Source organism: Rhincodon typus, chromosome 7 (genome assembly GCF_021869965.1).
Source record: "Rhincodon typus isolate 14 chromosome 7, sRhiTyp1.1, whole genome shotgun sequence".
Classification (NCBI taxonomy): Eukaryota; Metazoa; Chordata; class Chondrichthyes; order Orectolobiformes; family Rhincodontidae; genus Rhincodon; species Rhincodon typus.
In genome coordinates, this window is record NC_063338.1 from 47,738,078 (window position 1) to 47,763,077 (window position 25,000).

Consider the following 25,000-nt stretch of genomic DNA (forward strand, 5'->3'; position numbering starts at 1 on the left):
ACCTTGTACAGTTGCACTTAGACTTTCCTACTCTAAACACCTTGAAATAAGGGCCAACATTCCATTAGCCTTCCTGATTACCTGCTGTACTTGTGTGCTACTTATGGAATCACAGAAGCCCTACAGTGTGGAAGCAGGCCATTCAGCCATTCGAATCCATGAAGATCCTCAAAGCATCTTGCCCAGACCCAACCCCCACCCGGTCTCCGTAACCCTGGATTTCCCATGACTAATCCACATAACCTGCGCATCCCTGGACACTGAGGCGCAATTTAGCATGGCCAATCCACCTATTCTGCACATTTTTGGACTTTGGGAGGAAACCGGAGCACCCAGAGCAAACCCATGCAGACACAGACAGAATATGCAAACTCCACACGGACAGGTGCCTGAGGATAGAATTGAATCCAGGTCCCTGGTGCTGTGAGGCAGCGATGCTAACCACTGAGCCACCGTGCTACCCCTTTCTGTGTTTTGTGTGCAAGAGCCCCCAGGTACCATTGTGTTGCAGCTTTCTACAGTATTTCTCTGATTTGGGAAGTTTGTTTCATTAGATGTGGGCTGGGCTAGCATTGTTGTCCCTCCCTAATTCCTTTGAGGAGGTGGTGTTGCGCTCCTACCTTGAACCATTGCAGTCCATCCGATATAGGTACCCCTGCAGTGCTGAAAGGTTTTTGACCCAGTTAACTCATTTGCCAGAGAACACATAATCTCTGATGTGTGTTTGTGGCCAGAATCTTAAATACCTGATCAGTTGTGACAGTCGGAATATTGATGGTGAGGTATTTGGCAATGGTACTGCCGAATACACCCAGTGGTTGTAGAGCATGTTGGTACCAAACAACATAGTTAAAAAAAGACATTCAGCCCTATAGGCTGGATTAGGGAGTTCAGAAGGAAACTAACATGCAGCACCTCTAAGTTTATAATCTCTGAATTACTCCCTGTGCCACACATTATTGAAGCTTTAAATAGGAGTGTAGAAAATATGAATAGGGACTGGGGAGATAGTATAGGCAAGAGTTCTTTAGGTTCTTCGGTCATAGAGGCAGTTCTGTGGGAGATGGGAATTGTACAGACAAGAATGGTTGCTCTAAACAGAGCTGAAATGAATGTCCTTGTAGGGTATTTACTTATGCTATTAGGAAAGGAGATGGGAGCCAAAAATTAACATTAGAGGGGATAAGCGAGCACACAGAATTTGGAGAGACAGTGCTGCTATAGTAACAATAGTAAGCTATTAGCTGAGGTCAGAGGAATGCAATTAGGCCTAAATGCAATTTACAGTGCATATGCCTGATTGCATGAAGTGTGATAAATAAGGTTGCTGAACTGCACATGAAAATAACCATGTTTGTATATGATGTGGCAATAATGGAAACCTGCTTCAAAAGAGAATGTGCAAAGGTATAGGAATGGATTCTGAACATCCCGGGTTAGGGATTAGCGAAAGATAAGGAAGAGGAGAAAGGAGGATTGGTGGGGTTATTGATTAAGGATAATATTCCAGTGCAGGAGAAAGAGATGTGAGCTAGAGTGGTCAAGGACAGAATCTATTTGATTAAGGCTAAGAAACATTTGACGTACCATTACATATCTGGGCAGGGAGTTTGTTAGCTCCGTTGGCTGGCTGGTTGCAAGGCAGAGTGATGCCAACAGTGTGGGTTCAATTCCAGTACTGGCTGAGGTTATTTTAACGATTCTCCTTCTCAACTTCTCCTCTTACTTGAGGTGTGGTGACCCTCAGGTTAAACCACCAGCAGTTGTGCCTCTCTAATGAGAGGGATGTCTGTTAAAACTATGGTGATTTTACCTTACATCTGGGCTTCTTCTAAAGGCCACTGACTAGATAGGAAAGAAGTGAAAAGTAGTAGAACAAATTAACAAAAAAATTGTAGAGTAGTCATAACAGTGGGAGCTGATGGGCATTCCTGGATCTGGTTCTGGAGCATGAGGAGAAACAAAAGGATCACATGTCAGTAGGAGAACATTTGGGGACGGTGGTAATAATTTTTTAAGATTTAGGCCAATTATGGGAAAGGACAAGGGCCAAGTCCAGTATAAGTATCTGATCGGGAAGGGCCAATTTCCTTGAAGTGAGAAACCAGACCTGGCCTAGAGAAATTTGAATCAAAGATTAGCAGGCAAAACTAATTGAACAATGGGCTACCTTTTATAGAGTTGATAGTTTGGGTGAAGTTGAGGTATACTGTCATATATAAGAGGGTACAGTAGGACAGACAAAACCAGAGCTTCTTGAATGATGGCGATAGAGGAAGTAGGAAAGGGCTGCGAATGACACATCTCTGTTTGACAATGCAAGTGAGAACCAAGCTGATTGTAGAATGTTAGGACGGGAAATCAATCAACAAAGTAGAGATCATGAGGCAAGACTGGCAGCCAGCATTAAAAGAAATGTAAAAGCCTTCTATAGCACATAAATATTCACAGCGATTTGAAAGGAGCAGCGGAACTGATTAGGCTGTAAGGGGATTAAGATGCAGACACTGGGGTTAATGGCTGAAGTATTAAAAAAGTACTTTGCATCTGCTCTCAATGTCATAATGAAAGAGAAACTAGTTGACACACTGAAACACCTCAGAATTGATATATAGGTATTAGAAAGGCCGGCAGTGCTTAATGGTGATAAGTCACCTGGACCAGATTAGATGCATCCAAAGACACTGAGGGACATAAGAGCAGAAAATATGGAGGTACTGTCTGGGGATTGTGGTGTTTAGAGTGCGTCAGGGTGGGCTAGAAAAATCGCGTCTGGTGGGAGGGTGGTGGTGGTGCGGGACAGGGTCCAGGTAGGTATATTAGCTTGGTCACATCCAGTAGTGGGGAATTAAGTTGCATCTGATCTGGCGGGGAAGGTTGTTTTGGGCATTCTGGGGGTGCGGAGAGGATAGTCATTCATGTCAGGGAGGGACAGCCCCAGGGCCAGATTGAATCCAGAGGGTGACTGGTTGTGTCCTGTGACAGTCCAGCCCAGCCTTGCATTGTCTTGTGGGGTGGGTGATTAGGTTGGGCTTGGTTTCATCTGGAGCTTTATGGGTTTTGAAGTAACTGTTTTTGGGTTCAATATTGGAAGAATAGTATAAATTGAAATGATCAAACAACTAATGAAATAATGTTATCGTCATACACTTGTTTTTTTTTTAATCAGGAAGTGGAACCAAATTCTCCAGCTGCTTTAGCAGGTCTTCGTCCTCACACAGATTACATAATTGGAGCAGACACTGTCATGAATGAGGTAAATAGAGCGGTTAATAAGGTTTTGAATTAAATATACAAAGCCTACAGAATTGAGAAAATGTTTACCTTCTGACTCTTATATAATTTTTTGTAAGCATACAATACCATGAAGTCATCTGAAAAACTGCACTTGTACAGTATAATGCATTGGGACTGAAATTATCCTCGTTTTCTGTAGAGAGAATTTTATAAGATATAAATTTGAGTTAATAACCATGAGCTTTTTACACTTATGAAATCTTGCAGATTTCCTCTTCAAGATACACATTTTTTTTTTAATTTGTGAAAGAGAGATAAACCTGTATATAACTCCACTTGTATAATAATACCACATCTTGATTAGTCATCCAGAGATGTAATTTACTTGACAGATGAACAGTCCACACAAAATACAAGTAGAGTTTCTAAGCTCTTTTATTCCCTTTTCTATCATAAATTCTGACAGATACCTTTGAACTCTTAATTATGAAGCTCTGTAATCCTAATTTTGTTGAGCATTCCAGAATCTTTTGGCACTGAGGAGTTTTTAAGTGTTGAATACAAAAGCAAAGGTTTTCATGATGTTACTGTGAAAATCCATTGTGTCTGATGAGATAATGATCTTTGCAGCTTGTTGTCAAAGTACCTTGTGTTGGAGTTAGGATAAATATAGCAACATAGAAAATAGGAGCAGAAATAGGCCATTCGAGCTTGTTCCCCTATTCAGTATGATCACAACTGAGCAGCCAACATATTATTCTGCTGCCACTTTCTGTTTGATCCCTTTAGCCCTTTTCTGTATCTCACTCGTTCCTGAAAACATTCAGTGTTTTGGCTTCATCTACTTGCTGTTGCAGAGAATTTCACAGACTGACCTCTGTCAGGGTGAAGAAATTTCTCCTCATCTCAGTCCGGAATGGCACACCCTGTATCCCTCGACTGTGACCCCTTGTTCTGGGCTCTCTGGTCATTGGGACATCCTTCCTGTATTTACCCCGTCCAGTCCTTAAAATTTTATATGTTTCTGAGATCCACCCATGTTTTCAATCAACCATAACTTGGCTTAGTAGAATGGTTGTGTAGTTGATAATATGCAATGAAGTACAGAGGTCCCTATCTGTATTGTGCAAAGAATAGCACTTAGGCTGACACTGCATTGTATTCTTATATTTGTGTTCTAACTGAATTATAAATATCCTGCAATAAAAGTTGGGGACAAAAATTTGTAGAGTTTGTGCAGGAAATACTGGAGTACATTAATTTAAGATCTCTGTCGTAGTTTGGTTATATGTCTTTGTAAATGCATTGAATGGTTCCAAGAAATATCACTACTGATACATTGTTTTGTTTCCCCTAGTCTGAAGATCTCTTCTCTCTGATAGAGACACATGAAGGAAAACCTTTGAAATTGTATGTCTACAATACAGACACAGATAACTGTCGGGAAGTAGTTATCACACCAAATACAACATGGGGTGGAGAAGGCAGGTAAGGTGTAAATGAATTTTGATGAGGGCTAGCAATGCAAACCTGAAATGAAACCAACAAGTGCTCAACTGAAGTATCCTATCAATAGCACCTGGACTACTGTGATTGCACCAGCAGCATATGCATCGCAGCAATACAAAGGCACCATCACCTTGTCGGCATTTAGGGATGGAGGCAATTAATGCTGGCTTTGTTAGAAATCATGTGAACAATTAAAAGGCAAGCAAGCTTGGTATTTTAGTAGAGCTTTTTTGGGTAAGTGATGAATCTCCAAGCTATCTGTTCTCTCTTCAAATGCTGACAGAACTACTATATAGTTTAGCTTTTGTTTTCTTGCTCCTTAAAATGTATCTTCTAGAATGCAGAAAATAATACATACAAATTATTTTAAGCCTAGGGTGTGGCATCGGATATGGCTACTTGCATCGAATTCCAACTCGTCCATTTGCAGAGGGTAAAAAAATAAGTCTTCCAGGACAGCAACCAGGCACACCAGCCAGTCCATTAAAGGATGGTTTCACAGAGGTAATACTTCATTAATTTAATCTTGAAGATATATTGATGGGAATATTTATTTTGTGCCCACATGAAAGGTTTGAGTTTACTTTTATGTGGAATAAATTTTGGAAGCATTTGACTGTTTGAATAGGTGTACATCTTTGAAGGAGCCTAAGTTTTCACATACTGGTTTTCATTTTTCATAGTGAGAATTAATGTTCATGTATATTTATGTATGTTTATGAATGCATGTTTAGGAACTGATAAAATATGAGCTTACCTTCATAGTCTACAGAATATTTTAAACAAAATTTGACAGAACTTGATAAGAGATTTCTTTGACCACAGTCATACCTACATTTCTGTTGTTACAGTAATCCTGCTTTACAATCTCTCTTCCTTAAAATCAATCTGTGTATATTTTTAAAGATGAGAACGTGTTTCAATAATTCTGTGCAGCCTTGCTAAAAATATATATCCTGTGGTTATGATCAGTCTATAATATTCTTTTCTTAAAATGCTTTTGATATTTCAGGCACTTTATATGAATAAAAATTGGAGAATGTTTGCTGTACGATTATCAATTTTCAATTGTGTTGTAGCATAACTGTGCTAAAGATGACTCAAGTTTCAAAAATATTGGTACTAATTTCCCAGTCAGTGACAAAGCAACAGTGCTCGCTATGACCTTGAAGACAGTTACCCTCATAGACTTAGTGATTTCTAGATGGGTGATGTAAATTCTCCTGATGTCAATTTGATTCTGAGATCAAGTCAAGGAGGTACCTAGATGTCAAGCAACAGTGTGCATACGAGCTGGCTGGGCAGCCAATCAGAGTGAAGTATTCTTGATGCAGCAAATCAAGCAGTAAACTTGATCTGAATTTTTAACTTCTTTGCTTAAAATTTATATAGAGAGCAGATGGCATGCATGTGGCATTAAAGTAAAGTTATAGAATTGCTACTGCACATAAGGAGGCTGTGCACCCCATTACAACCTTGCTGCTCTCCACATGAGGAAATAATCTAGTGCCACTGCTCCTCCTGCCTTTTCTGTGTAGAACCTGAATTTTTTTTTTTAATCACAATGGAGACATTTTGCAGTTCATGAAAAATCTAGTTCTTCAGTGCCAAGTGAAGCTGTTCAGTAATCGTGAACTCGGTATGACATTAAAAATCTGGGTTATGCCACATTTTAAAAGGTGTCATGTTTGAAGTGTTTTTGCAATGCGTCTAATAGTATAAAAGGGCAAGTTCAGGGGTTTCTATTTGATCACAGCGTGGGGGGGGGGGGGTGGAATCTTCAGCAGTGCATGTTATGAGGAAGAAAATATAGGATCATTGAAGCAACTTTGGATTTTCACCATTTAAGTGCAGGTGTCAATGCCAGAAATTGCTGGCTGTTTCAGAGGCTTGACAATTTTGCCACCATTACTACTGCAAAGTCTGAGCTCAAATCTATTTTTGTATAAACATGACAATGCCACATTTCAAATTATTAAACTTTGATGTGTTATTTAACTTGTCATTTTAGGTTCGAGTTAATTTATGACTTGTGATGCTCAGATAAGCACTGTTCTCTTTGTAGGTTCAACTGTCTGCTGTTGCCTCACCATCTGCTGCAGCCAGTCTCCAGCAGGGATTATCAGGACTTTCACTGGGTACTGCTCCCTCTTCTGCTCCCAGTGTTCTTAATGCAGGTATGAGCTGATGGCATTTACATAAGCACTCAAACTTATTAAAGAAGGACCTCCCTTTGTTTCATTGCAAATCTTCCCTTCCCCCAGAAAAGCAAAGGGATTCTTGTATGCCAATCTCCACATAATTTAAACTTTGCCCTTCTCAAATAGCTTAATAAGTAGCTAATTTGGAGCTACATTTGAAACTCATTCTTCTGTCAAAGTCAAAATAAAATGTAATAGAGTTCTATTTTTAGTTGTTAACCAGAAGAATATTTTACCTTTAGGTAAAAGTTATATGTAGTGTGTTAACTCAGTTACAGTTCAGGACTATTCATCATGTTGAATTCTTTAATCAGCTAAGATCCACTGAAATGACACAACACAATGAGTCCAGTTGCTGCCGTTCATGTTATCTGAGCATGTTTTACATTCCTTCTTCCATTATGTGATGCCCAAATAAATTTAAAAGTTTGGAAGTCAAGTCAACAAATTGAGAGCTGCTGTAGATTAATTGGATGTTGTGCCTTTCACGTATATTCCTTCAATCTCTCCAAAGTTAGACCAAGCAAACATTTGGTGAGATGAAGCTCCAAAAGAACTGAGCTGCTTTATTTCACAGCACATGAACATGTCAATAAAGAGTTCTAATTAGATTCACTTTGTTCAATATGTACAACTTTCCATAATGCTAATCTCATGAACACAGCACACTTCTCCACATCAGCGTATTCTCTTGTTTGACAAGGTAACTTGTATCTCTTCTCCTCTGTGGCCCTTTGCTGCCTGACAGCCTGGAGCATTCTGCTTCGAAATCCTTTGCCTTATTGCCTGATTTTATCTTGTTTCTCACAGCCTGACGCATCGGATGCATCGCAATCGAAAGACCTTTTGCTGAGCGTCCAGGGCTAATAGCTACCTAATACGGTGGTTGTGAGGTGTTAAACAGATTATTTTATTTCAATATTGCTAATCGTTAGATGTCCAAGAGGCAACTTCAGAGCGAGCTTATGCGCATTTTATAAACCTGTCATCTTGGGACATTTTAATTTGCATAAGTATGATCTGCTTTAAGCTGCATTTAAGTACAGGAATTTCTACCATAATGCGTGTCTTGTTAACGTGAATTGGCTGTAACACAATTGATGAATAGTGGACGCTGTTTGGATAACATGAATTTTCTGCTGTACAGGTATAACAATTTCCCTATAACACGATTTTCTATGGTGCAAGGTCACACAAGAACGCAACTATAATGTTATAGGAGAACTACCTGTAACTATTTTTGTAAATATTTTCTGTGAGAAAGCTATGAAAGAATCCTTTCATGTGTCATTTACTTTCACTTGATCCTCGGAATTAACGGCTGGTACTGGAAAGGTCCTAATCCTGTTTGGATTAATAGTGTAAGGATGCATCAGGCACATTGTCAAGTTGAATTTTGTCATTTTTATTTTCTTTGTACTGCAGAAGTACTAATACTGAAGCAACTTCTCAATTATAGAACAGATGCAGAATTTTAGAAGGATTTCTTCTCTTCCCTTTCTCCAGGTGATGATGTCATTAAACCAAACAGATCATGACAGTAGACAGTGTGAAGGTTATCTTGTTCTCATCTGTACATGGTGGGGTCCAGAATCGTGGGTCACAGTATTTAGTACTGAGATAAGGAGAAAATTCTTCACTCAGTGAGTGAATTCTCTAAAACAGAAAACGATTGAGGGCAAAACGTTGAATGTTTTCAAGAAGGAGATTGATTATAGTTCTTAAGGCTAGAGGGATCAAAGGGTGAGGGGAAAAAGCAGAGACAGAATACTGAGTTGGATGATCAGCTATGATCATATTGAATGGCAGAGCAGGCTCAAAGAGCTGAAAGGGCTACTCCTCGATTTTCTATGTTTCTATCTGTTTCACTGAAATTTGTACCTAGAATGGAAAACCAGGGTTTGCTTTGATGGCAAACTAAAATATTCCCACTGTACAAAATAACTTGATTTCTGTACTTTTTCCTGTGTCAGAGTTCATACAACGTAAAGATTCTAATAAGAGCAAACATTGTAGTTCTGCTTAATCATACAGTACAATGATCATAATTTAGCCTAGTTTGAGCAACTAAATTCTATTCGTGTATTTTTAACTTGCGTTATCTCCATATTTTGAAATTGTTCTTAAATAGCTTAATAAGTAACTAATTTGGAGCTACATTTGAAACTCATTCTTCTGTCAAAGTCAAAATAAAATGTAATAGAGTTCTATTTTTAGTTGTTAACCAGAAGAATATTTTACCTTAGGTAAAAGTTATATGTAGTGTGTTAACTCAGTTAGAAGTAAAACTGCTGAAGATGTTCTCATCACAGTGTCATCACCAGGTTGGTTTTGTCTGTTGGAAAGCTTTCGGCGAAAAAGAAAAATATACACCTGTGTCAAGCCATATTGCTGTACATTCTCAATTAATGACTTCACACACCTTCCATAGTTAATGTCAGCACTCATTTTTCCCTCTAGAATGGAATATTTTACATTGCAGTACCTTTGTTCTTCTGACCAACATGGATTATTTTTAAATTTCCCTGCATTAAATTTAATCTACGATGTGTCTGCCCACAATAACTACCTGTGTCCTGTTGAAATTTATCATTATCTTTCTCTTGGTTGATGTTTAAGCTTTTTCCTCAAAGCAAATTTTGAAATTGTGCCCTCCATACCTGAGTCTAGGTCTTGATATATATTAGTGACAAGTAGTGTCCTATTATAAGGAACCCCAAATTTATAACTTCCTCCAGTTTGAGAAACAAGAATTTACCAGTGTTTCTTTTTAAGTCTAACAACTTTGGATCCTTGCTGCCATTATCATTTTAATTCCATGGACTTCAGTGTTGCTGTGAAGTCTACCCTGTGGCCCCCTTACCAACTGCCTGTCGGTAGTATGTACACCACCGTTAACCATTACCTTCACCAATGCTCTTTGTTACTGTAAAAAAAAAACTAAATCAAACTAGTTAAACATGGTTTCCCTTACCACTCCATGTCAATTTTCCTTAATTAATCCAAATAACTGCTAATTTTTCCTAGACTATAGTTTCTAAAAGCTTTCCCACCATTGTGTTTAAATTGATAGGCCTATAGTTGCTGTGTTTATCCAGTCCTTTGGTGTCATCTTGTATTTAAGGACGATTGTCTCTGCAGTTTCACCCTTTGTCTTCGGTCAGTATCCTTGGATGTATCTGACCTGGTTCCAGTGACCCTTGAACTTAAAATATAACTAGCCTTTTTAATGCCTTCTCTTTATCAGTTTCTGTTGCCGTTTCAGTGTCTAAATTACCTCCTATTTACTGGGCCTTTAAAAATGTATTTTCCCTTGGTAAGGACTGAAACAGAAGTCTCATTTAGCACCATAGCTATGCTTCCTTCTTTTGTGCATAAATTCTCTTTTTGGTTCCCAATAGGCACTACTGCTTCTTTACCTATCCTTTTACTATCTAGGAAATAAGGATTCCCCTTATTGCTGGCTGCCTATCTTTTCTCAGTCCCTTTGCTGCTGCTGTTTTGTTTTCTTCACTTGTCTGAATATTCTATAATCTACATGGTTCTGTCTTGTTTAACTGACCCGACATCTGCCTTACACAGCCTTTTTATACATTTCTTTAATTATTCTCAATACCTCACACTTCATTGCCATCTGTCTCTGCCAATTCTTTATGCATATTACTTTTCCTCTCTAATATTACTTGCTAGTTTTTACCCCTCTTGCTAAGTCAGTGAAAATCCACCCCAATACTAAAAGAAAATGACCTGACAACCAGATTCGTACCAGTTCTGTTCAGATACAACCTACGTGAGCTGTACTGATCCATCTTCTCCTAAAACCAGTTTCAATCCTCCTTCCTACATCATCTTCCCAGCCAAGCATGCATTTTCTCTATTCTTCTATTTCTGTGCTCCGTATCTGGCTCAGAGAGTAATCCAGAGACAAATGTGAGGTCCTGCTGCTAATGTCTTTCCTAGCTGGCTAAAATATTCCTGCAATCCCCATCTATTACTGTATGGACATGGTCAGTACTAATATGCACTTTGAACACCAACTGTTTACTCTTACCCATCCAACTGCTTGACACCTTTGGGCCTCTGCTAAGGAGGCAATGTATTATTCTGGAAGGAATGCCTGCCTCTTATCAGAACGGTAGAAACACCTATCCTTGTCCTATTCCTCCTGCCTCAGCAGAATCAACCACGGTATATAATCTATATGGTGTACCAGTGAAAGCTTACATTGCTACATTCCAACCAAAATTACAGAATTACTAATATTTAGCAGCTTATTATTTAAAAAATGAACAAGAATACTTTTTTACAGTATTATTTTTTAGTTCTAGCAACAGTCATATTTGGGAAAAACTTGCAATTTCTACCTGTTAGATTTAATCTGATGCATTTCTGTCAAAATATTATCTATGTTAAGAAAATATTGATTTCTTCTTTACAGGAGGTACTGGAATGCCATTTTCAATCATTTCAAAACTTTTTTTGTTTTTTTAAATTTTTAAGGTGTTCCAACGGTTCCATTGTTGCCTTCATCTATGAATTCATCCCCAGGCGTAGTATCAACGAATGTAAATGTTGATGCAACCCTACCTGGTAAGTCTGTATATCTTGGATTATAGTCACAAGTTGGTGTGAATCTGAAGGAAATATTTCTTTCTACCTGGATGTTAATTTGTTTCATTGACCATGTTCGTTATACTATATTGGTAAAATGTGCCAAGCTGGAAACTTCTACTGACTCAATACAATGATCCAAAATATGGATTATTTGATTAAATTATGAGTTGCATGTGTACATATTTATAGCTTGGAAATATTTTTATCTTCACCACCTAGCCATGGTCTCACCAATAATAAGTACTAGCTCACTGTGTTAGAGTCTCAGTTGATGTTTTATTGGACAAGTCCGATCCCAGGCTGAAATCTGGCTTGACAGCTTTTTCTTTTAAATTTAACAAGGAGGTCTTTCCCTGAAATGCAAACGCACAATGCTGCAGGTTTGGTTTTAACAATAAAGTATAAGTTTATTATGCAAAAGAAATAAAGATAAAATACAATAAGTCAAGCTATTTGTATACAACACAATTTTATAGATTTCATAACATGATGAAATACAATCCCATCTATTTACAAAACCATAATTTTACCTTCTCTATAGCATCTATAGGTTTGACTTAAGTATTTCTTTTAATTGTCAGTCTTGAGAGTTTGCCAGCCTTTTTTCCTGATTAGTCACAGAGCAGAGCTTGGACTTCCTCAGCTTGTAATAAGCCCTTCAGGGTACGAAGCTAACATTTATGGTTTGGAGTTTTCAACTAAAACCTTACACTGAGGGAACTTATGTACTAACTGTTTCTAAACTAACTCCTTTCTCCAGTAAAAACTGTTCTTACATATAACTTCAACCAGGACTTCTGTCAAGTGAGAGCTTTCCAAACTATGGTTTTCCCTCTGAACAAAAGAAAATCAGTTCCTCATTCTTTTAAATCTAAAACAAACTGATGCCTTTTAATGTTTTAAGCTGTCCAATCATAAAACTCTCTCAACGCTCACTTTCTATCATAATTGATTTGATTTTAAGTAGCTGGTCATCTTTTGAAAAATTACATTTACAATTTATTAATTTCAATAACTAACGAACTGTTCTGTATGTTTCTATACCATTACTTTTATAAAAAGTTGATTATAATGGAAATACCAAGCCACAGTCTCAAAAATAATAGTAGTGATTTTATTTCTCTGAAAGAGGTGACATATACAGCATTCTTCACAGTATTAACACGGATTATGTTAATGCACTTAATTTTATGCTTTTCAATATTTGCAGGTCTAATGCCATTGCCAAGTGGACTTCCTAATTTACCCAACCTACCCAACTTGAATATCCCCCTACAAAACCTTGCTCCAGTAACTTTACCAGGAATAGGTGTGATCCCTCCACCGACTGGTATGTTTATATATAAAGTACTGTTAAATGTCCTTTGTCAAATCTGAATAATCATACCAACTGGAACTATTCTCTTTCCAAGTGGGAAATGTTTTAGTGTAAGCTTATAATTTCTGTTGATTCTTTTCCTCTTTTTAAATCCCCATTTGTCATTCACCATTCTGCATCTGTGAAGACTGTTCAGTCTACTGATTGTGATCTTGTACAAACGACAGGATTAATAGGGTAATTTGCTTTCTTGCATTTCCCTTCAATCAATGTCAAAAGTCTGAAATCCTAAATAGGAAAGCGAGAGAAAGACGGTAGCACAGTGATATAACTGTTCAGAAGGATTGACCTTGGGAACTCTCAGTATTGACCCTGGATTCCATAATGTCATGGCACCAGGTCAGACATGTAAAAGATATACCTTCTACTGATCAGTATCTACCCTCTTCCCTCAGCTACACATGGAAGGAGCACTAAGGGCAAAAAGGCACAGAATGTATTCTGGTTGGAGGTCTTCGACATTCATTGTCAAGAGTGGCTCAGTAGCACCATCACAGACCAAACTGAGTCCAGACTGGGCCTATGGCAGATGGTATGAGAAATATGAAAGGGAAATACTATTTGAACCCCCATCCCTTACCTATTTGTCACAAAATCATCTGTCCAAGACAGTATTAGTAAGAGTGACCGCCCCACAGTCCTTGTCTTTAGGCTGGGAATACTGAAGTGTATGTCTGAATGTACCAACACCATGTTAAACAGGGTAGTTTTGGAACAGATCTGGCATCCATGAGATCGTTTGGCCCATCAGACTTATTTTCAGCCAAAATCCATAATCGCAAGACCTGGCATATGCCTCAATTGACCATTACTGTTAGTCAGGGAATCAAGAAAGGCTGCCAGATGGAGTACCAGGCATATCTAGAAATGAGGTCCCAGTTTGATGAAGCTGCAAATATGCATGCTAAACATTGGAAGCTGTATGTGATTGACAGAACTAAGCAGTCCCATTATCAAAGGCTCCGATCAAAACTCTGCAGTACACCCACATGTAGTCATGAATGGTTTGTGGATAATTTGACAACTAACCAGAGGAGGCTGCACGACATACCTGTCTTCAAGGATGGGGGTCACCAAGCTGAAACATTTGCAGCCATGTTCAGCCGGAGGTGCTGAGTGGATGATCATCCAATTGCCTCCTGAGATCCCCAACATCACAGGTGCCAGTCTTCAGTCAATTCAATGCACACCCTGATATCAAAAAAAACCTGCTTATGGCACTGAATGCAACAAAAGTCAGTGTACCCTGCTAATCACAGAATTAGTACATTGCAGGCAATATCCTGGTTGCCATAGTGGAGATATTCACTGCAACACTGGCATCTAAGCATCAGTGTGGAAAATTGCCAGATATGCTCTGCACCTCAAAGCAGAACAAATTCAAACTGACAAATTGCCACCAGGAGTTTTCTCTATCATCAGTAAAGTGATGATAGGTGTCATTAACAGTGTTATATAACTGTACTTGCTCAACAGTAACCTGTTTATAGTTCAGTTTTGGTTCCAGCACAGCAAGACATGTAGATTAGACTGGGGGAAGAGTGCAGGAACCGAGAAACGTAGGCTTACAGACCAAAAGGATATGGCAGCATTACAGGGCAACAAGGAGGGAGTGTCCTTTTTTAGAAAAGGTGGAAAATAGAGACAAAGAAGGTATCAAAAGGTAAAATGGCAAAATTAATAACCTTTTGTTTTTAATGCATATCGTATTTGGAACATTATATATAGCCATTATGGAGACATTGTTACAAGGAGATAAAGCTGGCAACTAATATTCAAGAGTAGTGACTTTTGAAAAGGACAAGTAGGAAAGGAGAGACAGTGGTGTAGCTTTGTCAGTATAAGATGGAATTAATATATTACCTGATCCAAGATCATTCCTTGCTAGTGTAGAGACCATCAAGGTAGAGATGAGAAATAATGAGAGGAAGGCAACAATAGTGGGAGTAGTATATACTTCCTCGAACAGTAGCAGTTCTGTAGGATAGAGAATAAATCAGGAGATAATGAGGGCATGTAAAAATGGCAGTTCATTAATTATGGGTTATTTTAGTCTTTTTGGCGATTGAGAAATCAGATTACCAGAGGTAGCCACGGGGAAGAATTCTGAAGGTATTTGGAATAATTTCCTAGAATAGATTCAATGAGTGATAGGTGTTTTTGGATCTGGTGATGAGTATAAAGGCAGGTTTAATAAATGATCTCAGAATAAAAGACCCCCTAGGGAATAGTGATCATAACATAGTAGAATTTACCATTCAGTTTGAGAGTGAGAAATTTGGGTCGGAAGCAACTGTGCTAAACTTAAATAAGGTTAATTACGTGGGAATGAGGGCACAGTTGATTTAAGAAAAAACCTGTTCCCATTGTTCGAGAAGTTCATGATCTACATATGTTTGGGTTAGGAGGGAAGATTCTGAGAACGGAACAAATTGACCATGGTTAACTAAGGAAGTTGAGGACAGTATCAAATGTAAAGAATAATACATAATGTGGCAAAAGTTAGTGGTAAAACAGAGGATTGGGAAAGTTTTAAAAGCCACCAAAAGATGAAAAATAATAAACCGAGGTCAAACTAGCAATTAATATTAAAAAATGGACAGTGAATTTCTTTTAAATACATGAAAGACAGAGGCTACGGAGCAAAGGCCCCTTGGAGAACGAGGCTGGGGAAATAGGAATGGGAAGTCAGGTGAGGGTAGAAGAGTTCAACAAATAATTTACATCAGTCCTCATAATAGAGTTTACTAATAACATTCCAAAACCACTAACTAATCAAAGGCTTGAAGGAGGAAATGCATGTCATAACCAGCACTAGGGAAAATAATAGGGCTGAAAGCTGATCAATCTCCTGATGGATTGCATCCTAGGATTTGAAATTCAGAGATTGTGGATGCGCTGGTAATGTTCCAAGAATCCTTAGATTTTTGGAACATTCCTAGATAATTGGAAAACTGCCAACCCAAGACACTTATTCAAAAAGGGAGACAATAAACAAGCAGTAATAGTCCAGTTAGTGTAACATACGTCATTGGGAAAATGTTAAAGTCTGTGATAAAGTACGTAAAAGCAGAGCATTTAGAAACACAAAAATCAAGCAGAGTCAGCATGGCTTCAGGAAAGGAAAATCATGCCTGACAAATGTTATTACAGTTCTTTAAGGAAGCAGCAAGCAGGATATGTAAAGAGGATCCAGTTGATGTAATATATTTGGATTTTCCAAAAGGCATTTGATGATGTAACATAAAAGGTTACTTAATAAGAGCCCAAGTTGTTGGGGATAACATTATGGGTAGAGAATTGCCATTTGGGACAGGATTGTGATAAAGGGGACATTTTTATGATGGCAACCTGTAACTGATGGAGTGCCACAGAGATCAATGATAGAGCTTACAACTATTTGAATACTACTTAAAAGGGGAAAGATTGTAGAAAGGTGCAGCACAGAGGGATTTGGGAGGGTGTCTTTTGTGTGAATCTCAAAAAGCCAGCATCCGTGCTCAATGGTAACAGGGAGTTAAATGGACTTCTGGTATTTTTATTCTCCATTTCTTTTGAAATGAGCAAGGGCCTCTTCCTAAACCTACATATTGCACTAGTCAGACCACACCTGGAATACTGTGAATAATTCTGCTCCCTTTATCTAAGGAAAGATATGCTGACAATGAAGGCAGTCTAGAGAAGGTTCACCAGGTTGGTCCCAGGTGTGGGGGGATTTTCTTATGAGGAAGGGTTGATCAGATACCTTGTCTCTTGATTCCTCAAAACCTTTCCATCAATAAGACACAAGCCAAGACTGTGATGGAACATTGCCACTTGTCTGGACGATTGGAACTCAAACTACAGTCAAGGCTCGATACCTTCCAGGGCAAAACACCCTTTTTTGTTGGCACCGCGGTATACCACCTTAGACCTGCATTCCCAGCACCTTGCACCATATACAAGATGAAATGCAGCAACCTGTCAAGACTCCTTTGTCAGCACCTTCCAAACACATAACCTGTACCACTGAGAAAGACAGAGGCGACAGAGGCAGCAGATCCATAGGAATGTCACCTACCTCAAGTTCCACTCCAGCTGCAGACCACACTAACTTGCAACAATATCATCATTTTTATTTCTGCCACTGAATCTAATTACAGGAACTCCCTTTCTAATAAGAACCCACCTCCACCAGCTGGACTGTGGCGGCTCGTGAAACCAGCTCATCATCACATCTTCCCCATGCATCTGAGTGGGATGGGCAAAAAGTGTTGGCCTTGCAAATGGTGCTCACATTCCCAGGAACAAAAATGCAGTTGTGTTGGCACACTAACACGCTGCAGTGCTGTCCTGGCACTTTATTGGAATCTGTTCTTTTAGAAAAACTGAAACAGAAAGAAAAAGTAGACACGTAATGTTTCTGTTTGAAATATCTAAGTGACAGTCTATTTTCTGAATACTATAGAATGGTTACTGATCATAAATTCAAATCCCTTGACAATGCACACAACCTCCTGTAAGCTAGAGTGAGTAAAATATTAAGTAATAATGTTGTTCTTCTCCTAGGTTTTCCACCAGCTGCTCAGATGCCGCCACTAACTCTTCCTGGACTGCCCCCTCTTACAATGCCCACCATGTTTCCTTCACAGTCGCCCTTGATTACTGAAGCAAAAGCTGGTGTAACTGAAACAATTTCTGCCATCTCTACAGGAATAGGTTCACATGTTCCTGCCTCGGCTGAACAAACCCCTGCTCTCATTTTGGATACTGGAACTGTTTCCATGACAACTGCTGACATCAAGGCAACTGCATCACCTAATGCAAATAAAGATGAACCATCTTCCATTTCCACAGACACACAAGATTCTTCTGAGTCTTAACTGTAGACCTTTTTAAAGCAAGAGTTGATTAATGTATTTATTCAGCTGCAGAAGGCTTGTTCTGAAATTAAAACATTGTAAAGGATAGGCTGGCATGATCACATCTCAAGGAGCTTTAAAACATTGTACATAATTGTAAGGATGAGGTAAATATATAACCTTTAATACAATCGGGATGGTTTACCACATTAAGTAATGGGATTACTTTTGATGTAAATGGAAAATAAATTATTTTATCAAGTATGGATCCAATTACGTCTCTTCTCCCACTCCCCCTTGCCAGATAAGGTTTGTTTCTGCTACAGCATGTGCGCTGTTTGGTTACATAATGGTTGCATATATGTGGTGTTTTGTTTGTGATCTCTTCTAGTTTGTACAATTTGCAGATCATCAGGTCAGTATTTGCTATGTCATTAAAACATCCCACTGTTTTTAAATGATAATTTAAGGAGAATTACTGCAGGAGAATATTTATGTGCAGCTAAAATCCAGTAGGTGTCACTGTGAACATAACGGCATATATTTGAAAGAAACGATCTAGCAATAAATTCTACTGGGAAAGCTTGTCCTGAATTCACCAATTTCAAATTCTGGCATTTTTCAGAATATAAGGAAAATTATATTTTTTAAAAAAGCCACATTGTGAACTAGTGTGCCAAAATTTAATGTTGCCTTTGTGTACATAACCTGGAAATCCTGTGACTTTGAGGATTAAGTGAGTCATATGGTATGAGACAAAGTAGAAATTCTTGAATGTAAAGTACTAACAGATTCAGCATTTGAATAAATGTAATCATGTGACATGTTTTGAACGTAAGTGTGATGCCATTTAAAATGCTAACTACCATTGAGTAACTCTCCATCTCATTGAAGAAATAATGGTCATATAAAAAAAAACTTATTATTGAGGGGATTTTCATGCAAGGCACTGGTCAAGAAACTCATTTGAAAATACTGTGGAAGCAAGCAAAATATTGTTAGTACTGAGATACAAAATAAATTCACAGTCACAAATGTTGAACAATATTCAAGCTTTTCTAATTTTATCTAAACAGCTTGTTCTGACTAAGCTATAAGAAAGTTGAAGCTGTCAGTATGATAAAGATTTGAGAAAATTTAGGACAAGTAGATTTACCATTGGGGGAGCAGCTTAGAGTTGAATTGAACAGATAATTAATTTTTGGATTGTGAATTTTAGTGTATTCTAGCTGCCTTGAATTGTTGGACATGGGGCTGACTGCAGACCAAAACAAGGACTAATTATTATGAATATCTAGCCTGAAGAAGGCAGAGCATTTTTAGATATGGATGCAATAAAGCTCTTATTTTTTTATTTGAAATAGGTTGGTGTAGAAGATTTAGACACTGGAGAAGAAAAGATTAAAAACTGAAGGGTATTTTAAGTGAATTAGTAGAATAAGACAACTTGTGTCAACAGCAAGATGAAAAGAGATAGAAAAGAAAAATCTAGTTACCAGTTTAAGATCAAAATTGCATTTATTTTGCTAGAGAACCCATTTCAAATAAGGCTTGATTTTTTTTGTGTTAGTGGTGTGAATACTTTTGATCTTCAAATTGTACTCTGCTGTAAACAAAGTGTTACTAACCTTAAAAATAAAACAAAGTACTGTGGATGCTGGGGATCTGAAACAAAACAGAAATTGCCGGAAAATCTCATCTGTGGAAAGAAAGCAAAGTTAATGTTTTGATCTGGTGACCCTTCTTTAGAACTCTAGTCACTGGACTGAAACGTTAACTCTGATGCCTCTCCACAGATAGTGCCAGACCTGTTGAGTTTCTGCAGCAATTTCTGATTTTGTTACATTACATTAACATATTAGAAAATGAAGCATAGGATAAGACTGCTTTATCCCCATTATGCCCCGCCTTAATTTTTGAATTCAATGTGACGTTGAGCTTTTGTCACCCTTGCCTCATTCCCACTTATTTGGTCTGGAGTCCTCACTATCTCTCTCCATTGAGAGATGCCGGTATATGTTGGCTATCCTCATTTTTCTGTTCCCCTCAATTACTGTAATCTGTCTGCCTTTGAAATTGCTGCAGTTTATGCTCTCAGGTTCAACCCAACATTGTTCTCTTCCCCCAGCATGTTGATGGTTTCATCAGTGCCATAACCTATCTTACCCTGAGTTTGAAAACCAAATCAACTTTGCTTCTAATTTCCAACCACCTTAATTTCAGCCAGTCCATCTCTGACTCTTGTCCTCATCTTCCACTCCACCAGGCTTTGTATTTAACAAATCCTTTTACCATCATTTCCAACATGATGCCAGCAGCAAACACTTGACCTCCCATGACCATTCCAAAGGGATCATTCTCACAATGATACCCTGTACACAACCAAAACTCTATGCTCTTCCCATCGCAACTTTCAATGCAAATTCAGGACATGCAATAGGCATCTCTTTACCACCTCCAGTTGCTGCCAAAGCTTCAAACACACCTTCCAGGTGAAGCAGCAATTTTCATACACTCCTTTTCAATTTAATATACTGTATCTGTTGCTCACAGTATGGTCTCCTCTAAATTGGGGAGATAAAATGGAGCTTGGGTGAACACTTTGCAGAACACCTCCATTCAGCTGGTAGGGATGATCCCGCGCTTCTGGTTGACGGTAATTTTAATTTTCCATCTTAACTGTCACACTGACATCTACCCTCAACATAAACTTGAGGAACAGCAACTGAACATTCAGTTAGGGACTTTTCAGCCTTCCAGCTTAATGTTTAGTTCCAACAATTTCAGACCCTTTTTTTCTTTTAATCAGCATATATGCTGTAGATACATCTTCTCCTTATCCAATAATGTTTCTTTTTAGCCCTAAAAAACTAATTCTTACTTTTAATCTCAAATTTCATCTTTATCATAGTCCCTCCTTTTGTCCTTGACCTACCCACCATTTGCTCAATATTTATTGCATCTCTAACTTTTCCCAATCCTGATGCAAGAGCACAAACCTGAAATGTTAACTGTTTCCTTCCACAGATGCTGCTATGGAGTAGTTCCAGCATCTGGAGTCTTCAAATAGAGTTCTATGGATAAATGTTTGTCTGATAATCTGATCACCTATAAAAGAGATTAAAAATAACAATTATTTGTATTTATAAAATACAGACATTCTAGTTGAAAGCAATATCTGTTTTGAAAGTAATGCAAACTAACAGCAAATAATAAACAGAATTTTGCTCAAACTAGAGAGAACAAAATTTCTGCACATGGAGTACTGCAGGTGTTCTAAGTATCCAAGAGATGTCTGAATGCCAGAAAAGTTGTCCTTTATTCTTATAACTGGATTTTGAATTGCATAAAATTGAACTGCAGAAATATTTTAAATTCTTGTTTGATCTGAATTCATTGCAGGTTTAATTGTTCAAAATGTAAGATTTCTTTATCTGATTCATTCAACTGTCTACCTGAAACTTTAGAATGAATTAACGTTACATTTCTAAAGTACATTGCACAAAAGTAATACATGCTAAATCCAACACCTACTAATATTAAAATCAATCCTAGAATTTATTTAGTGATCAGCTGTGGACATTCTGATTAAGTAATAGTTGTCTTTTTTAAAGGTACATGCCAGTTGATTTGCAGCAAGACATTTTTGAAAATTAATTTTAAGACAAACTGGCTTTATCTACAATTCATAAGTAATTGCCTATAACAGTATGTCCATAAAATGTTATTGTTTTACATCGTTCACAATTAAAAGTTGGAATAATTTCAAAATCTGCCGATACAAAATTGACATTTTTATTGTAAGAAGTGTAGTTCTGCACCACAGCACTTATCTCTAAGATGAGAGTTATTGCACAATGGTGACTTTATTTATCTCATCCTACTGCTTACAATAAGAGAATTCAGTGGTACTATCAATTCATTTCTGATTTTGTAGTTTTTGGAGTCAGATGTTTGTCCCAGATTATCATCATCTATATTTTATGTCCCCTTTATACCTCTGCAGAGATTTCTGAAAAATGTTGAATATGGTGTGATCATTTGAGCAAGGAAACTCCTCCTGTTTCAAATTTGCTTCAAATAAACCTTTGTGAAATAACCAATCTCTTTGTCTTCCTGCGAAGGTCCTTGAAATTTTTTTATGCTTGTATAAAAAGTGAAAGTTGTTAACTGTCTTTTGGAACTTAGTTAATGTCCACAGTTATTGGCAATGGCATATGATTGTGTTCGTTACCGTACCTATGTTTTCATTCCAACTCACCTGGGGACTTCAGTGGAGAGTAAAATGGGATGAGGTGTAAAACTGTCATCTCATCTTGTCCTGTGGTTTAATTTCTTGTGAATGCTTTGACTAATCAGAATTTGGCAGTTAATTATCAGTCATCATTATCTGGTGCATTCTAATAGTAATGCCTCCAGCAATCTCAGTCCACTTGTTAATCAATCTTTAATACACCATAAATCTTTTATTCTTGTAAATTATCTTTATGATGACATAAGGCAAGATGAAAAGCTTTGACAAAATGTGCCTCTTTTCAGCAATACTCAAATTATGTACTACTAATGGCTACATTTTGTGGCTTTCCTCACTAAGTTACTGGATATGCTATTTTGATTGGATAAATGGTATTCTGCCACGTACTGCATGACCTCATGTTCTGCAGCTCATGTGGAGCTGTATACAATTGCCATTTCCCAAGATCACATGTTAAACCAGCGCAGGATTTAGGAAAAGAGGAAATGTGAAATGTGTGGTCACTACAAACTCAGGTGGGCTGTAAATCTCTTGGATTCAATGGCATCCTGCATTGAAATTACTAATGGTACACAGCTGAAGGACTGAAGAGAGAGCTTTTGTGATCTGAAGCAAATGGTTGTATTGCAATTTTGCTTCTTCAGTAATTCAGGCAAAGAACACAAATCAATATGTAGCATTGTTTGTTATTTCCTAGTAATGTGTTAGCAGTCTCCAGTAAAAAGGAATAGTGGTTAAAATTAGGTCACCTAATTGAATCAACAACATTGTGTGTAAAACAAAAAATGCATTTGTCTTTCACTTTTTCTGACCTCAGGACATTTTGAATCACGTTACAGACCAACATTTTTGAAATGGTGTTACTATTGCAAGATAGAATTGCAGTGATCAGTTTATGCACAGTAAGCTCCAATTTGATAGAGAGAGAGAGAGCACTGTTCACCTGCATTCCTGGGGTAGTTCTTTTGTTTTTTGAAATAGTGCCATGGGATCTTTTACATCCACCTGACCATAAAGAAATTTTGTTTTGTGTCCCCATATTAACTCATTATGCAGCACAAATTGCTGTTTGAGGAGAAACTAGATTTTATTGGAATGCATATTTTAAGGTGCAAGACTTAAGCTTAATTTTTGATGTTTTACTTTTTGCATTCACAATTTAATTAAACCTAAGGTATAATGAGGAAAAGAAAAGATTTGCTTGATGTGATGAATCATTTCAGCTGCAATACTTTGAGATGCAATCATTGCTTTCTGTAAAAAAAAAAGTTTTGCACAAGGTAATCATCTGAAAAGAGCAGTGAGTTGAATGAAGAATTTTGATGATCCAAGAAATATTGGTAATGGTTATTACAGCAAGACCTTACCTTATTGTCAAGAAATAGTCATTATTTGTATCACCAGCATATTTTGTTGGGACCAGTGCTACATGAGAGATGCTTTTTATACCAAGGTAAGTCAATGTACTACATTGTTAATATGTTGGCCTGATTTATGTGCTCAAGATCTTCTGAGACACATCAATCCATGAATGTCTTATTTCCATAGCAACAGTGTGGTGAACTCTATTAACATCCTGGGAAAGCAGCTCCTATTATTATCTATTTTTGGATGAGTGCCCTAGACTTTGAACTTGTTTTCAAACAATATTGTTACTGATGTTTCTGATAAAGAAACTATATCGGGGCTTCCACAAAAAATAGAGGGTGAAGGAGAAAAGGGAGCCAGGACCTGTAGTGGAGTCCTGAGCTGAAATTTTGGAGTTGCAATTATTGAGGCTGCTGTAGAGCTGTCTCAACATTTAAAGCTCCAAGGTATCTATAAATCCTCATTTTGATTTGTACTTATTGGTCTGGAAAACTGCAGATCTTTTAAGGCCTGATTTCTGCTGTTGCAATAAAAGCGCTTTGGAAAGTTGGTTCTGTTTTTAAAACCTGCAAGATTAAGCACTTCATAGCACACTTGGAACCCTCATCACCTCATCACGCAGCAGCTGAAATCCACACCCTTCCCCAACTGATTAGATTTTCACTCTGCGGCCAGACTGGGAAGAGGATTGAGACGCACAGATCTATATTCTAAACATTATTTATTTCTTTGAGATATTCCCCACAAGCCCCTCAATTTCCATATTTTGGGGTTTTGACTTTAAATTCAAAAATGGCAAATAGATCTCATTGCATTTTTCATATTTGGAGGAAATACTTTTTAAAACAATTGCATGGTAACCTATTCTGTGCCCAAGAGAGTGGGAGTCGATTGTCATTACAAGAATTTGTTGATCTTGCTGCCCTTTCGATATTCAATGCTTTTGTGGATCTCTCTTCCCCTGTCACTAATTAGTATGACCTTTTTCCTTAAGCTATTTCCAGCTGCAATTTTAGAATGAATTCTTGTGAAAATGTATTCAATAGTTTTCATGAGTGGAAATAATGTCCGTTTGCATGCAATAGTCCAGGAGGATGTAATTAGTAAGGATTGGTAGGAAATTTGGGAAGAATTGTATGACCATGTCACATTTTCAGGATATTTTCAAGTACTTTATAAGTTATAAATATATCCACTGTTCTTGTGATAACAAATAGGCAGTAAGGTCCCACAAGTAACAGATTAACTCACTGTTCATCTCATCTGTTAAGAACTGGTTATGTGAGGGGTGTTATTTTCAACACTGTGGGATTCTCTATCTTATTTTTTGAATATTAGGTTGCGATCCTTGTCAACTGAAAATGTCTTAGTTTTATATAGCTGAAAGATGGTTCTTCCAATATCAGTGTCCTAAATTGCTGAAGTGCGACTTAAATCCAGATGTGTATAACCAAATAAGCCAAGCTGCCAAATGAGCAATAGCAGTAAAATGGTTGAAAATAATATTCTATCAACTGATAGTAAAGTAGCGTGCTTTTTTCAAAGGACATTTTAAAAATTCACTCGCAGGATGTGGCTGTTACTGGCTCAGAGGAAT

At 37.7% G+C, this 25,000-nt stretch overlaps 1 protein-coding gene across 3 annotated transcripts in view; it reads left to right on the top strand.

Annotated features, from left to right (window-relative positions):
- The window catches only part of gorasp2 (golgi reassembly stacking protein 2), a 42,672-nt gene extending 20,793 nt beyond the window's left edge, over positions 1-21,879 (top strand). For 2 of the 3 annotated variants that reach the window (XM_020509747.2, XM_048598767.1), the window contains exons 4-10: positions 3,170-3,256; positions 4,595-4,725; positions 5,118-5,250; positions 6,812-6,923; positions 11,448-11,537; positions 12,772-12,891; positions 17,488-21,879. In XM_020509747.2, the coding sequence (XP_020365336.2) occupies positions 3,170-3,256; positions 4,595-4,725; positions 5,118-5,250; positions 6,812-6,923; positions 11,448-11,537; positions 12,772-12,891; positions 17,488-17,801 (987 nt within the window). In that variant the 3' untranslated portion in view covers positions 17,802-21,879. The remainder of the gene's footprint in view (positions 1-3,169; positions 3,257-4,594; positions 4,726-5,117; positions 5,251-6,811; positions 6,924-11,447; positions 11,538-12,771; positions 12,892-17,487) is intronic. The other variant, XM_048598768.1, reaches the window with a different exon arrangement.
- The last annotated feature ends 3,121 nt before the right edge of the window (positions 21,880-25,000 follow it).